Below are 14,901 nucleotides of genomic sequence, written 5' to 3'. Positions count from 1 at the left end.
GGAAATTGAAGCAGTAATCAAAAATCTCCCAACATGGGGCACCTGGGTGGCTCAGATGGTAAAGCGTCTGCCTTTGGCTCAGGTCATGATCCCAGGGTCCTAGGATTGAGCCCTGCATCTGGCTCCTGGTTCAGCGGGGAGCCTGCTTCTCCCTCTCTCTCTGCCTCTCCCCACGGTTCATGCTCTCTCTCTCTGTATCTCTGTGTCTCAAATGAATAAAAATCTTAAAAAAAAAAAAAATCTCCAACAATCAAGAGCCCAGGGCCAGATGGTTTCCCAGGGGAATTCTACCAAACATTTCAAGAAGAATTAATACCTATCCTCCTGAAACTGTTCCAAAAAATAGAAATGGAAGGGAAACTTCCAAACTCATTTTATGAGGCCAGCATTACCTTGATCCCAAAACCAGACAAAGACCCCATCAAAAAGGAGAATTACAGACCAATATCCCTGATGAACATGGATGCAAAAATTCTCACCAAAATACTAGCCAATAGGATCCAACAGTACATTAAAAGGATTATTCACCACGACCAAGTGGGATTTATCCCTGGGCTGCAAGGTTGGTTCAACATCCGCAAATCAAAACATTAATAAAAGAAAGAATAAGAACCACATGATCCTCTCAATAGATGCAGAAAAAGCATTTGACAAAGTACAGCATCCTTTCTTGATCAAAACTCTTCAGAGGGTTTAGATAGATAGAGGGTACATACCTCAATATCATAAAAGCCATCAATGAAAAACCCAGAGCAAATATCATTCTCAATGGGGAAAAACTGAGAACTTTTCCCCTAAGGTCAGGAACACGGCAGGGATGTCCACTCTCATCATGCTATTCAACATAGTACTAGAAATCCTAGCCTCAGCAATCAGACAACAAAAAGAAATAAAAGGCATCCGAATCGGTAAAGAAGAAGTGAAACTCTCACTTTTTGCAGATGATATGATACTTTATGTGGAAAACCCAAAGGCTCCACCCCAAAACTACTATACTTCTACAGGAATTCAGTAAAGTGGCAGGATATAAAATCAATGCACAGAAGTCAGTGGCATTCCTATACACCAACAACAAGACAAAAGAAAGAGAAATTAAGGAGTCGATCCCATTTACAATTGCACCCAAAACCATAAGATACCTAGGAATAAATCTAACCAAAGAGGCAAAGGATCTGTACTCAGAAAACTATAAAATACTCATGAAAGAAATTGAGGAAGACACAAAGAAATGGACAAATGTTCCATGCTCATGGATTGGAAGAACAAATATTGTGAAAATGTCTATGCTACCTAGAACAATTTACACATTCAGTGCAATCCCTATCAAAATACCATGGATATTTTTCACAGAGCTGGAACAAATAATCCTAAAATTTGTATGGAACCGGAAAAGACCCCAAGTAGCCAGAGGAATGTTGAAAAAGAAAAGCAAAGCTGAGGGCATCACAATTCCAGACTTCAAGCTCTATTACAAAGCTGTCATCATCAAGACAGTATGGTACTGGCACAAAAACAGACACACAGATCAGTGGAAAAGAAAAGAGCCCAGAAATGGACCCTCAACTCTATGGTCAACTAATCTTCGACAAAGCAGGAAAGAATGTCCAATGGAAAAAAGACAGTCTCTTCAACAAATGGTGTTGGGAAAATTGGACAGCCACATGTAGAAGAATGAAACTGGACCATTTCCTTACACCACACACAAAAATAGACTCAAAATGGATGGAATACCTAAATGTGAGATAGGAATCCATCAAAATCCTAGAGGAGAACACAGGCAGCAACCTCTTTGACCTCAGCCGCAGCAACTTCTTCCTAGAAACATCGCCAAAGGCAAGGGAAGCAAGGGCAAAAAGGAACTATTGGGACTTCATCAAGATAAAAAGCTTTTGCACAGCAACGGAAACAATCAACAAAACCCAAAGACAACCTATGGAATGGGAGAAGATATTTTTAAATGACATATCAGATAAAGGGCTAGTATCCAAAGTCTATAAAGAACTTAATCAAACTCAACACCCAAAGAACAAATAATCCAATCAAGAAAATGGGCAGAAGACATGAACAGACATTTTTCCAAAGAAGATATCCAAATGGCCAACAGACACATGAAAAAGTGCTCAACATCACTCGGCATCAGGGAAATACAAATCAAAAAACCTCAATGAGATACCATCTCACACCAGTCAGAATGGCTAAAATTAACAAGTCAGGAAACGACAGATGTTGGCGAGGATGCAGAGAAAGGTGAACCCTCCTACACTGTTGGTAGGAATGCAAGCTGGTGCAGCCACTCTGGAAAACAGTACGGAGGTTCCTCCAGATGTTTAAAATAGAACTACCCTACGACCCAGCAACTGCACAACTGGATATTTCCCAAAGATACAAATGTAGTGATCCAAAGGGGCACATGCACCCCAATGTTTGTAGCAGTAATGTCCATGATAGCCAAACTATGGTTAAGAGCCAAGATGTCCATCAACAGATGAATGGATAAAGATGATGTGGTATATATATATACATATATATATATATATATATACACACATATATATATATATATGTATACACACAATGGAATATTATGCAGCCATCCAAAAAAATGAAATCTTGCCATTTGCAACAATGTAGATGGAACTAGAGAGTATTATGCTAAGTGAAATAAGTCAATCAGAGAAAGACAAATATCATATGATCTCACTGATATGAGGAATTTGAGAAACAAGACAGAGGACCATAGGGTAAGGGAGGGAAAAATGGAACAAGATGAAACCAGAGAGGGAGACAAACCATAAGAGACTCTTAATCTCAGCAAACAAACTGAGGGTTGCTGGAGTGGAGGGGGGGTGGGAGTTATGGGGTGGCTGGGTGATGGACATTGGGGAGGGTATGTCCTATGGTGAGTGCTGTGAATTGTTTAAGACCCATGAATCACAGACCTGTACCCCGAAACAAATAATATATGTTAATAAAAAAAAAAAGAAAAAGAAATACAGAAACAAAAAAAAAAGAAAAATCATATGGAAATGTGGTTCTGAAAATATAAGTTTCCATAAAAGCAGTCTCCTAGAGGCGCCATCTTTAAATACCTGAAAAAAAATGCACAGAAGGAAATTTGAATGTTTTTGTTTCCTTCTAGACCTAATTCCCTCTTAGATCTGTGTAGGAAAGGTTTAACTTGAAAAACTATACTGAACACTGAAATAAGGGAATTCTTCTACCTAACATCCCAGTTATTTGCTACATGCAAAATCTTTGATTACAGTGCTATTTCGAATTCAAGAAGCAATTAACTGTGGAAATGTGAAGAGGTGATACTTACTGCTTCTCAGAGCAGTGGTAAATAAAGCATGTGGTGACATTAGGGAATTAGCAATTCTTCCTGGGAAACCTATAGACATGCTTTCACTCAAGCGCTGTACCAACTTCACATTTCCTCCTTTACCTTTCCTTTCCTCAACTATCTCACTTTACTTTATCATGATCTTATCTGATTTCTTTCTGAAACCCTTACTTAAGCCCCTTCAAGGATCAAGAGGGCAAGAGAAACAGCTTAGACAGAAACTTCAGAATAGAAACATTAGAATAAATTCATCTGAATGAAAATAAGCTGCAAGTTAAATTTAATTAAATGTATTTATTATAGGCAAGAGTCACTGGTAGACACTGCAGGGAATTAAACCACAGATACCATATCACCATCCTAATTTAAAATGTTCAGTTAACTCCCACTGTCCACAACATGGCATCCAACTAGGGTAACTCTGAGAATGAAGAGAGACACATACACAACCAGTATAATAAGGACTGTCTTGGGAAAACTGGAGCATGTGGTTGCCCTACATGCAATGTTCTGCTGCTCTGCCTGACATGTCTTCCCACCCTGCCTCGCAATATGCTCCCATGCAAGCAAAACACAACAGCCGAAATCCTCACAAACACACCAAGCACCTACTGCCTTTATTTCCTCTGTCCAGATGCCCAATGTCAAATTCCCTATTTCCTCTGGCTCCTCTCAAAGTTAATAGAAAGTGACACACACATTCAAATTGGAATCAGTTTACAAAAACATGGAATTAAAAGAAGTCTGTTTGGACAAACTTGCTATCCACTTAACTGGAGCTTCTGATTCCAAAGTCAATATATGACAAAACCAAATTATTGGATGAAAAAACAGGTAAAATCAAATATGATGACATTTAAAGGAATCCAATGTAAACTCATTTGCAAAAGCTCAGAAAATTATAATAAAATCAGTGTCAAAAGACACTAAGGCTTTAGCTGACCTCCCTGCTTCTGCCTTCAATGAACTAGTGATCAAATCTTAATGATTCTACCTCTACAGTCTCAGGATAGTTCTACAGAAATGGATACTCTTTCTAGGGCTCTTTAGTTGTCGAATCTGAATGCAGGAGAAAACTGGATAAGCTCAAAAAATTCCTTTTACTCTTAATTATTGTACTATAGATTTTTTTTTTTTAAAGAGGGTATTGCAATTGATGAAAAGTCTAAGCACATTCTTATTCACTCCTTTTACTCTACACACACACACACACACACACACACACAGAGCCTTAATATAATGAAGTTTCTCAACTTATAACCACTCTCCCAAAAAAGAGGACAAAGTAACAACAACAAAATGTGCAGGGGCACCTGGGTGGCTCAGTCGGTTGAGCATCTAACTCTTAGTTTTGGCTCAGGTCATGATCTCATGGGTCATGGGATTGAGGCCCATGTCAGGCTCTGCACTCAGCAGGGAGTCTGCTTGAGGATTCTCTCCCTTTGCCCCTTCCCCCACTTGTGTGTGCTCTCTCTCTCTCAAATAAGTAAATCTTAAAAAATGTGCACACTGCTTGTAGATATTTAAAAGTAACACTTCAGTAAATAACTATGGCATCCTGTCGGTTAAAATGTCATTTCACAAATTCTCTAAAACAAAAGAAAAAAGACAATATGACCTAGCTACAAGCTACATTTTGATATCTTGACAGGTAATTTTTCTTAAAGTTCTAAACATAGATCAAATATAACTAGTAAATGCAAATAACAGGAAAAGAATCAACCATTACTTACCAATATCGTTTCTAGTAAGGCAACAGTATCCTGACTTTCAAATTTCTTATTGTTTGTGAACCAGTGAATCAGTTGCATAACTAGGGGCTCATATAGTTGCCTTGTCACCTGAAGAACAATACCATTAGAGTTTATTTTCTTTATGGTAAAGTAATTTAATATTGGAAAGAGTTCTGTCTAAATGACAGGAAAAATTAAGTAATAATACAATGGTTTTATTAGTTTCCTTTTCTAGTTAAAATTCAATGATGAACATGTTCTTTCTAGCTCTTCTTCGCTGTTTCCTGAGTCCAGCAGAGAAAAATATGCATACTAAAACTTATTGTTCTTCAATTATGGAGGCAGATATTGTTTGTTTCTTAAAAATATTTATCTTCATTAATTTGATCCTAAACATGCATATAAGGTATTCTGGATCAGAGACATTATCATTATTCAACTAAAAAGCAAATAGTGACCAGGTGCCTGGGTGGCTCAGTCGGTTAAGCATCCGACTCTTGATATCAGCTCAGGTCATGATCTCAGGGTCATGAGATTGAGCCCCAATGCCTAGCATGGAGCCTGCTTAAGATTCTCTCTCTCCCTCTCCTTCGGCCCCATCCCCCCCACCCTGTTCTCCCTCTCCCTCTCTCTCCCAAAAAAAAGGCAAATAATGACCATGTGGTTCCCTACAGCGTGATTCACACCCTTGTGGTGACAAAATGAAAGTCAGATCAACACCCTACGTACACAAACTTTAAAGCCCATATCACAGAAGAAGAGATAAAGGACAAAGAATCAACTCTCTCACCCTGCCAAAAAGAAGGAATAAAATCTTTACTACTTGGAGCTTGGGATGGAAAAGATCTTGGGTTCTCACTCCAACCTTCTAGAATGTAAATAAAGTTTCTCCAGGAGCAGAGAGCCTTGTGGGTCTCTGGCTTTTACAATCCCAGATGTCTGCCAGGCCTGGACTCCTCCCCTCTGAAAGATAATACCCAGGGAGACAGTACTCATCTTCCTGGAACCTTGGGAGCTTAACGTGGTGGCCTAGTCTGGTGTGACCATGTGATCTCTTGGGTAGTTAAAAGAGGTCTTATTATCCTTTTGGATCATAGCAATTACCTACACAAATAATTACACATCTAATCCTCATATATGAAAAGTAAAATGTTTATGGCAGAAATGAAGGCAAATTTTGTATCTTAAACATTTCTGTGTCTCAGAAGGCTAAGGCTCCTGTAGAAATACCAAGAAATCCAGGGGAGTTCTATCTCCCCACTGACACTGAGCTCAAGAATGAAGCACTTTGGTATGTATATAATGTCAAAACCATGTAAAATGTCTTGGGACTCAGACTAAACAACACAGTCCTCTTGCCCTTGGATATTTTTCCCCAAAAGAGTATCTTTCTAACCTTAGGATTAATCAAAGTAAAAGTTCTTACCTTTAAAGATTTTATTTATTTATTTATTTATTTATTTATTTATTTGACACAGAGAGAGACACAGCGAGAGAGGGAACCCAAGCAGGGGGAGTGGGAGAGGGAGAAGCAGGCTTCCCGCCGAGCAGGGAGCCCGATGCGGGGCTCGACCCCAGGACCCTGGGATCATGACCTGAGCCGAAGGCAGACCTTCAACCGACTGAGCCACTCAGGCGCCCCAAGTTCTTACCTTTAAGTGTGGAAGTTTAACTTGGTCTTAAAGCATCACTTTTTTTTCCCAAAAGAATTATACTCTCTTATCCATAGTAAGTAAATTACATACATATAATACACATGCATACACACAAATGTATATATATACATATACACACCTTATAGAAATTACAGAAAATGTAGAAAACTATATCTACAATCCTGTATCCCAAAGATAATGACTGAGAACATTCAAAATCACTGTAACTTTCAAAATATTTTTATTTACACACATATAAATATACATATATGCACATGTAAAAATAAATACACATTTTTGTAACCACTTTTCCTCTTAATTTTGAGTATTTTCATATAAATACATAAGCTATATCAATATTTTATTAGCTGCCTCATAGCTCATATATAGATATACCATGATCCAGTTGCCCAAATCCTATTATTAGAAATGCAGGTATTTTTGACTATTAGGAAGAAATCACTGAAAAGTCACATACACTGTTCTGAGCACATCTGTAGTAATCAAAGTATTGGACCAGGGTGCAGGTCACCCAGCCTTTTGCTCTGCCCACCTATAGCCTGGGTCCATTCACATTCCCACCAGCCACAACTCTCAAGGTCCTTTCCCTACACGCTTGCCAACACTAAACACTGTCAATTTTTTAAAGTATTTGACAATAGGGGCGGCCTGTGTGGCTCAGCCGGTTAAGCATCTGCCTTCAGCTCAGGTCATGATCCTAGGGTCTTGGGATCCAGCCCCACATTGGGCTCTCTGTTCAGGGCGGGGGAGGCTGCTTCTCCCTCTCCCTCTGCTGGTCCCCGTGCCTGTGCTCGCTCTCTCTCTCAAATAAATAAATAAAATCTTTAAAAAAAAAAATAATAAAGGGCACCTGGGTGGCTCAGTTGGTTAAGCGACTGCCTTCGGCTCAGGTCATGATCCTGGAGTCCCAGGATCGAGTCCCGCATCGGGCTCCCTGCTCAGCAGGGAGTCTGCTTCTCCCTCTGACCCTCCTCCCTCTCATGCTCTCTGTCTCTCATTCTCTCTCTCTCAAATAAATAAATAAAATCTTAAAAAAATAAAAAATAAAAATAAAATAAAAAAATAAGATAAAATATTTGACAAAAGATGTAAACAATATCATTTTAATTTGAATTTCCTTGTTTACTAAAAAGATGAAATATTTAAAAGTATCTTTCATTGGCCATATATATCTCTTCATTTATCAACTGTCTATTTGTGTTCTTTATCCACTTGCCCATTTAAGGCTCTTTTATCCTCAGTGGAGTGTTGCAAGAAAATTTCCCTACGTTATGTACATAGAAAAATTGTGTTTTTTGTGCCATTCAGTATTTTTAAGCATTTATAAAGTCAAAACTGTCAAGACGTTAATATTTTTCTTCCATATATCTGCTTCTATATTTTGTAGGAAAATCTCCCTTTCTATGCAGACTTTAGGGAAAGACGTGGAAGGATGCCTATAATGTAATGATAACAAAGTCCATCCAAGTAGCAGAAATCACATTTTGTACATAAAAGTTTTTGAATATGCATGTTTGTGAAAACATGTTTTTATAAAGATCTGGGCATATATTCACCAACCTTTCAGCAGAGGAGAAAGTGGCTTTTCCAGGGGAATAAGAGTGGGAAAAGGGTGATGAGATGGAGATTCACGTTTAGCTTCATGTGTTTCTATATTAAGTAACATATTTTATCAATGAAAAAGACCATTCTGATCCAAAGATACACACAGACATGTTATAACTCATTACATTTTTCTGTAATATAGTTTGTTTTTCCTTCTCTTAATTTGAAATTAATTTTTCATGTTAGCCAACTGGTCTAATATGATTTACTAAATGATCCATTTCTAACTTAGAAAGCCTCTTCTACCATATATACAATTTTTATGTATACACATGGGTCCACTTGGCAGCTATAAGATTCTCTCACCAATCTATCTGTGCCTAGTTCAATGCTATTATAATTAACATGGTTTCATTTTAACATCTGCTAAGGCAAGACTTCCTTTAGTACTCTACCCTTTCAAAATTTTTCTTGGTTAGGCTCAAGCAATTATTCTTTCAGATTACTTTTTGGGTTAAAATGAAATTAATTCTGGGCTTTCTGCTGGAATGATACCAAACTTAATGACTGATTAGGGAAGAGCTGGCATTTTTTCAATATTAATTCTTCTTTTTTTTTTTAAAAAAGATTCCATTCATTTATTTGAGAGAGAGAGAGAGGGAGCACAAGCAAGGGGAGGGGCAGAGGGAGAGGGAGAAGCAGGCTCCCTGCTGAGCAGGGAGCCCGATGCAGGGCTCGATCCCAGGACCCTGAGATCATGACCTGAGCCGAAGGCAGATGCTCAACTAACTGAGCCACCCAGGTGCCCCACAATATTGATTCTTCTATCTCAAGTACAGAGCATGCTCATTTTATATTCATAAAATATACATCACCTGGCATATTAAAATTTATTTATAGACATTTTATATATATATATTTGATGCTGCTATGAATGAGATGCTGTAGACGTATTTACATATTTTCCAAGTGGTCAATACTAATATTAAAGATATATAAGAATGCTGGGACGCCTGGGTGGCTCAGTCGGTTGAGTGTCTGACTTTTGATGTAGGCGCAGGTCATGATCTCAGTGTTATGACATCAAGCCCAGTGTCAGGCTCCACGCTGAGGGTGGAGCCTGTTTAAGATTCTCTCTCTTTCTCTCCCTCTGCCCCTCCCCCCCAGTTCTCTCTCTAAAAGAAAAAAAAAATATATATGTATTTATAAGAATACTCATATATGAGAATTTTGTAATTCATCAGCTTCTTCCTTTACTAACTCCTCGAGTTTAGCAGTTGGTATTTTGGGGCTTTCCAGGTTTAATAAAAATAATTATAATCAAAATAATAATCTCTTCTCCTTCCTTTCTACTGTCCTTGTCCTCAGGGAACTCAGCCTGGTGAGAGGCTCAAATACTAACCACTTCAAATAATTAATTAAGTGCATGTGAAGTAATACTAAACAACCACTCCATACTACAGGAACTGCTCTGGTTAGGTGCTGGAGGTGCCCCTCAACAGGCCAACTCACTCCTCACCTTGGGCTTCTGTCCTGGCCCAAGCACAAGGCAGCATTAGTGCTTCATGCCTGGGGGTGATTTGGCTCTAGTCTTCAGGGAGACATTCTTTATCGTATTAAAGGTAACATTAAACTTTTCCTAGTTTAGCAGGACAAATACCTTTTAGGCTTCTATGGTGACAATCACTGCTTCTGAAATCTGATTCTGTGGTGAATTTCCAGTTTTAAACAAAAATCCTATTTATTCACAGCACATCTTAATACTTTGCTGGATTGTATTCATTTATATATGGTGAAGAATGTTCCATCTATATTTTCAAATGAGTTTTTTTTTTTTTTAAGATTTTATTTATCAGAAAGAGAGAGAGCGCACAAGCAGGGGGAGTGGCAGGCAGAGGGAGAAGCAGTCTCCCTGTGGAGCAAGGAGCCCAATGTGGGGCTCCATCCCAGGACCCTGGGATCATGACCTGAGCCGAAGGCAGACGCTTAACGCCTGAGCCACCCAGGCGCCCCTCAAATGAGTTTTTCATTTAGTTTCCTTTTTTATGTGTGCACCCTAGTATCAGAGATATACTAGCTTCATCAACTGAACTGAGAATTCCAGTTTTTTCTCCTTCATTGCAGCAATGGAGAATTTACCACAAATTCATCAGGCAGAGGCCATTTGTCATCATTTGCAATCTTGTACATGGTTACTTATCTCTCCTTCACTCCTTGAGACTGTAAGTCCCTACATGAGGGGAGACTGCCAACTCAGCTTTAGATGCCTATCCTATCAGTAACTGTTCAGTGATTCATTCCCAAATTGTGGCACATTAAAAATCACCAGGAGAGCTTTTAAAAGTCCCAATCCCTAAGGTCAAATCCCTGAGGAATTAAATCAGTCAGAAGGGGCAGCAGCCAAGCAGCAGTATTTATTTTAAGATCCCCAGGGTATTCCAACCTGCAGCAAGCTCTGACGATCACTGAACTAGACCCAACTTTGCAACTGTGTCAGATTCAAAATCATTCACTTACCTGATCTACATCACATGCAAGTTGAAGTAGCACAGGAAAAGTTCGCTTGTAGAGCTGGTACATGGGTGGGAAACCTTGATCACCTTCGGGCATTTGAGTGGCTTTTCCCAACATAAACATAACCATGCTGTGTAAAAGCTCACAAGCCGCAACCTAAAATAAGCCAGGAGTTCAACCGAGTTTAAGTTTCCAGGTTTACAAGGGAAGAATATTTTGAAATGTTAACTCTATTTAGCCCTTTAAAAAGAAACCTTTTACAGCAGATGTAAAATATATAAATTTATATAATTATACTTAACTGGAAGTAGCACTTCTTGTGTAAAATTAACGCTCTGGGCACTTTAGTCTGTATCCAAGAGGTAAGAATTGAAACTTAAAAGATTTAGACAAATTGGGACTAGTACATTCAAAGAAATATATTTCACTGTGGCCATTACTACAGAACTTTGCTTCAATTGTTAACACATTTTCAACCATCACTTTTAGTAAATATACTTTTAAAGTACTTCAGAAATTTACAAATGAATTTCATAAAAACTTGAGATTATGTGTTTCTAATCTCCCAGGTTAAGGAGATAACGGTGCACAGATTGGAAATCACTTTTAAATGCCCTTTGTACTGTATTTTCTATTATGAACGGTCTTGGTGTATTAATGTTTTGCCAGGTTATTATCTATTAGATATTTCCTTTTTATCAGTGACAACTACTTCTGATAACTGAATCATTGTCTAATTACCATATTATGGAAAATATAAAATTAATGATATTGGAATTCAGGTCTTAAAAAGCAGAGATTCTAAATAATGTGTAATGAAAAATAAAAGTACTTTAGTTTGTCTGTCGCTAGCTGAAAGAGCTAATTCTGTGACCCGAGGCAAGAACACATCCAGATAAATGACAGGTTTCATTTCTATAAATGGTACTGCAAAACTGAGTCTTTTTTCTCTGTCCCATGCCACACATTTCTTCATCATTTCATCTGAGGATGCAACTGTTAAAAAAAATCAGGAAGAGCATGTTTTCATTCAAAATCTTTCTAATAGCAATTGCTCTACAATTCATTAGTGAAAGAAGAGCATGTTAAGTATGTTATTCATCTTTCCTTTTCTCTTTTGTTTTACTTCAGACATGTAATTACAACATTAGAAACCACTGACAAACTATTTCTAACTTTGATTTAAAGTAAAATTATTTTTTGGGGTGCCTGGGTGGCTCAGTCGTTAAGTGTCTGCCTTTGGCTACAGTCATGGTCCCAGGGTCCTGGGATTGAGTCCCACATCGGGCTCCCTGCTCAGCGGGAAGCCTGCTTCTCCCTCTCCTACTCCCCCTGCTTGTGTTCCCTCTCTCACTGTCTCTCTGTCAAATAAATAAATAAAATCTTTAAAAAAAAAAAAAAAGTAAAATTATTTTTAAACAAATTTAACAGTCTAGAATGTTTAATTTCCATTTTCAGTAAGAATTATTTTAGGTATTATGTGGAAAAATGATAAATGAACAATATTTTTATTAAAAATCTCCCCTTTGTAAAACTTATTTTCTCAGTATAGGTTCTAACTTCCTAAATAACCAAAAGTCACTAGTATACTTAATATGAAATTTCAAAACTGAAAATACAGATGAATTTTTACTAATCTAAAATATTGATTCCAATCAAAAACACTCTAAAAATATCCAAATACTAAGAATATCGGATTTTTTTTTTATGTAATGTTAATCACCATACATTACATCATTAGTTTTTGATTAGTGTAAGAATATCGGATTTAAAAAAGATTAACTTTGAATTCCTGACACAATGTTTAATATTTTTAAAAAAATGTCAAACTAGATTCTGTTTCAAGATGGAAAATGTACTTAATAAATCAGGCTAGAACATTTTCCCAACTAGTAGTAAATTATCCAGATTGCATGGGTATAGTCAAAGCATTTCATTAGGCAAAATACTGTTCTTTGTAATCTTATTTGAAAATATATAAATCACATATAGGAGCAAATACCAGAATATACCATGATCTTTACACATCCAAATTAAAGTACAAATACATCTACAGAGGTAAATTTATTTTAAAGCAAAGTTTACCTGTTAGGAGATTTTTGTTTATTTGTCCTCCTAGAAAGCCAAGCATTTGTACTACTCTAATCCTTATTTCTTCTAAGGACAGTGCTTCATTCTGCAAATTTGAACAATGATATACATGTGATGATAACAGAGTTAAAAATTAAGAGAATTATGAGAGGAAAAAATAAACTATTTTACGACCCTCTCTGTTATTAATGTCTCTTAATGGCTCATTATATCTACATAGTACTGCTGTTAATATTATTGCAAATTCATGGAAAGAAGTCACATGTTTTCCAGTTTTGCAGTCAGATATCCATTTCCAAGGCCAGCAGTTCCAAAGTTTTGGCAGGACCCTTTACACCCTTAAAAAATACTGAGGATCCCCAAAGAACTTTTAAAGTGGGTCATATTTATCAATATTTATCATACTAGAGATTAAAACCTTGACATTGTTATTATTTTATTTAAAAATATGAAACCCGTTACATGTTAACAAATGACACAGTTTTAGGAAAAGTAACTGTATTTTCCAAATAAAATTTAAAAACCTCAGGAAAGTGACACTTTCACATTTGTGCATCTCTTTGTCTGGCTCACTAGAAAACAACTATGGTGATACGTTGTTTGGGCCACACTTGGAAGAGGGGGGAGTATTTTAATAATCTTTTTAGATAACTGTGGTTATTCTTTGACACTACTCTAAAACTGAACAAGTGGTAAGGTCTGTTACATTAAAATCCATTGGTCTATCTTGCACTTTGAGTGGATTTTTTTTTACCCATGCATGATTTGGTAGCATAATGTACTGGTCATCTCAAAATATTGGTTTACTTGGTTATGCAGATCTTCCAAATGTTGACACATTTCATTACATATGGAAAAAAAAAATCACATTTGTTAATATCACCAGTCTCTTCAGAAAAATCTTTAAGTACTGAGAAGCTGTCAAGCTCATGGTGATGGTTTCAAGTTTTCCAAAATTTAATTTTTTTTTTTTTTAAAGATTTTATTTATTTATTTGACAGAGAGAGAGAGAGCGCACAAGTAGGCAGAGAGGCAGGCAGAGGGAGAGGGAGAAACAGACTCTCCACCGAGCAGGGAGCCCGACGTGGGGCTCGATCCCAGGACCCTGGGATCATGACCTGAGCCGAAGGCAGCCGCTTAACCGACTGAGCCACCCAGGCGCCCCTCCAAAATTTAATTTTTGTTTAAAAAGCTTGAATTTTATCATTGGCAACAAATAATCTCAAATGTTTTCTTTGAAGTGACAGGCTCACTCTATTTATTTTAGATAAAATCTCTGCCAAATACTGAATAGCTACAGTTTGTCTTGTCAGTTGTTCTTTCAAGTAAAAATGGCGTTCATGAAATAAGTCGCTACTTGAGCTCACAGCTCAAAGCATCACAAAAGTGCTTTTCCTGAAGAGAACTGTTACACTGCACTATGCGGTAGACTGTTTTATGCATACTTCCTGTTTCATCACACAGAACATTAAAAAGACATGTCTTCAAGGGTCAAGATTTAATAAAGTGCTAAGGAACCAACAGTGTTACCCATCATTACACCACAGTGCAAATGTCACTGAGTAAAAATAGTTTTGGCCTTGTACCCTGGAACCCACAGGGGTCCTCACTTCAAGAACCACTCTCCTAGAGAATAAGGGATTATGTATCTGTAAAGAAATTTTATTTGCAAAACTCGAGATATTCTCAAGTAATTTTAACTTGCCTTATTTATATGTGATAAAATAATTTAAATATTTTAGACAGCTATTTCCAGTTGTATGCAGTCTCTCAATCAAAAGCTGTCAAAGATAATGAGGTAGAAAGAATTTACCCTGGAGCTTGCATTATCAGTTCTAAACATAAGAAGTTTTTCAAATTTTAATTTTCACTTCATACCTAAAATACATATTTTCTCTATACTGTTTTCTCTCTTTATTCTTTTTTTCCTATTACATTATACGCCACATCTCAAAAACCTGATCTTAAGAAATCATCACCAAAAAACACAAAAACTGGC

At 37.2% G+C, this 14,901-nt stretch overlaps 1 protein-coding gene across 7 annotated transcripts in view; it reads right to left on the bottom strand.

Moving 5' to 3' along the window:
- The window catches only part of PRKDC (protein kinase, DNA-activated, catalytic subunit), a 247,069-nt gene that overhangs the window by 192,723 nt on the left and 39,445 nt on the right, over positions 1-14,901 (bottom strand). For all 7 annotated transcript variants that reach the window (XM_036094045.2, XM_078072404.1, XM_078072405.1 and 4 more), the window contains 4 exons: positions 12,897-12,987; positions 11,644-11,807; positions 10,815-10,967; positions 5,077-5,184 (listed from right to left, as the gene is read on the bottom strand). In XM_036094045.2, coding sequence (XP_035949938.2) covers positions 5,077-5,184; positions 10,815-10,967; positions 11,644-11,807; positions 12,897-12,987 — 516 coding nt within the window. The remainder of the gene's footprint in view (positions 1-5,076; positions 5,185-10,814; positions 10,968-11,643; positions 11,808-12,896; positions 12,988-14,901) is intronic.

Source organism: Halichoerus grypus, chromosome 5 (assembly GCF_964656455.1).
Source record: "Halichoerus grypus chromosome 5, mHalGry1.hap1.1, whole genome shotgun sequence".
Lineage (NCBI taxonomy): Eukaryota > Metazoa > Chordata > Mammalia > Carnivora > Phocidae > Halichoerus > Halichoerus grypus.
Note: the sequence above shows the minus strand (reverse complement) of the source record. Positions and strands in the feature narration are given on the sequence as shown.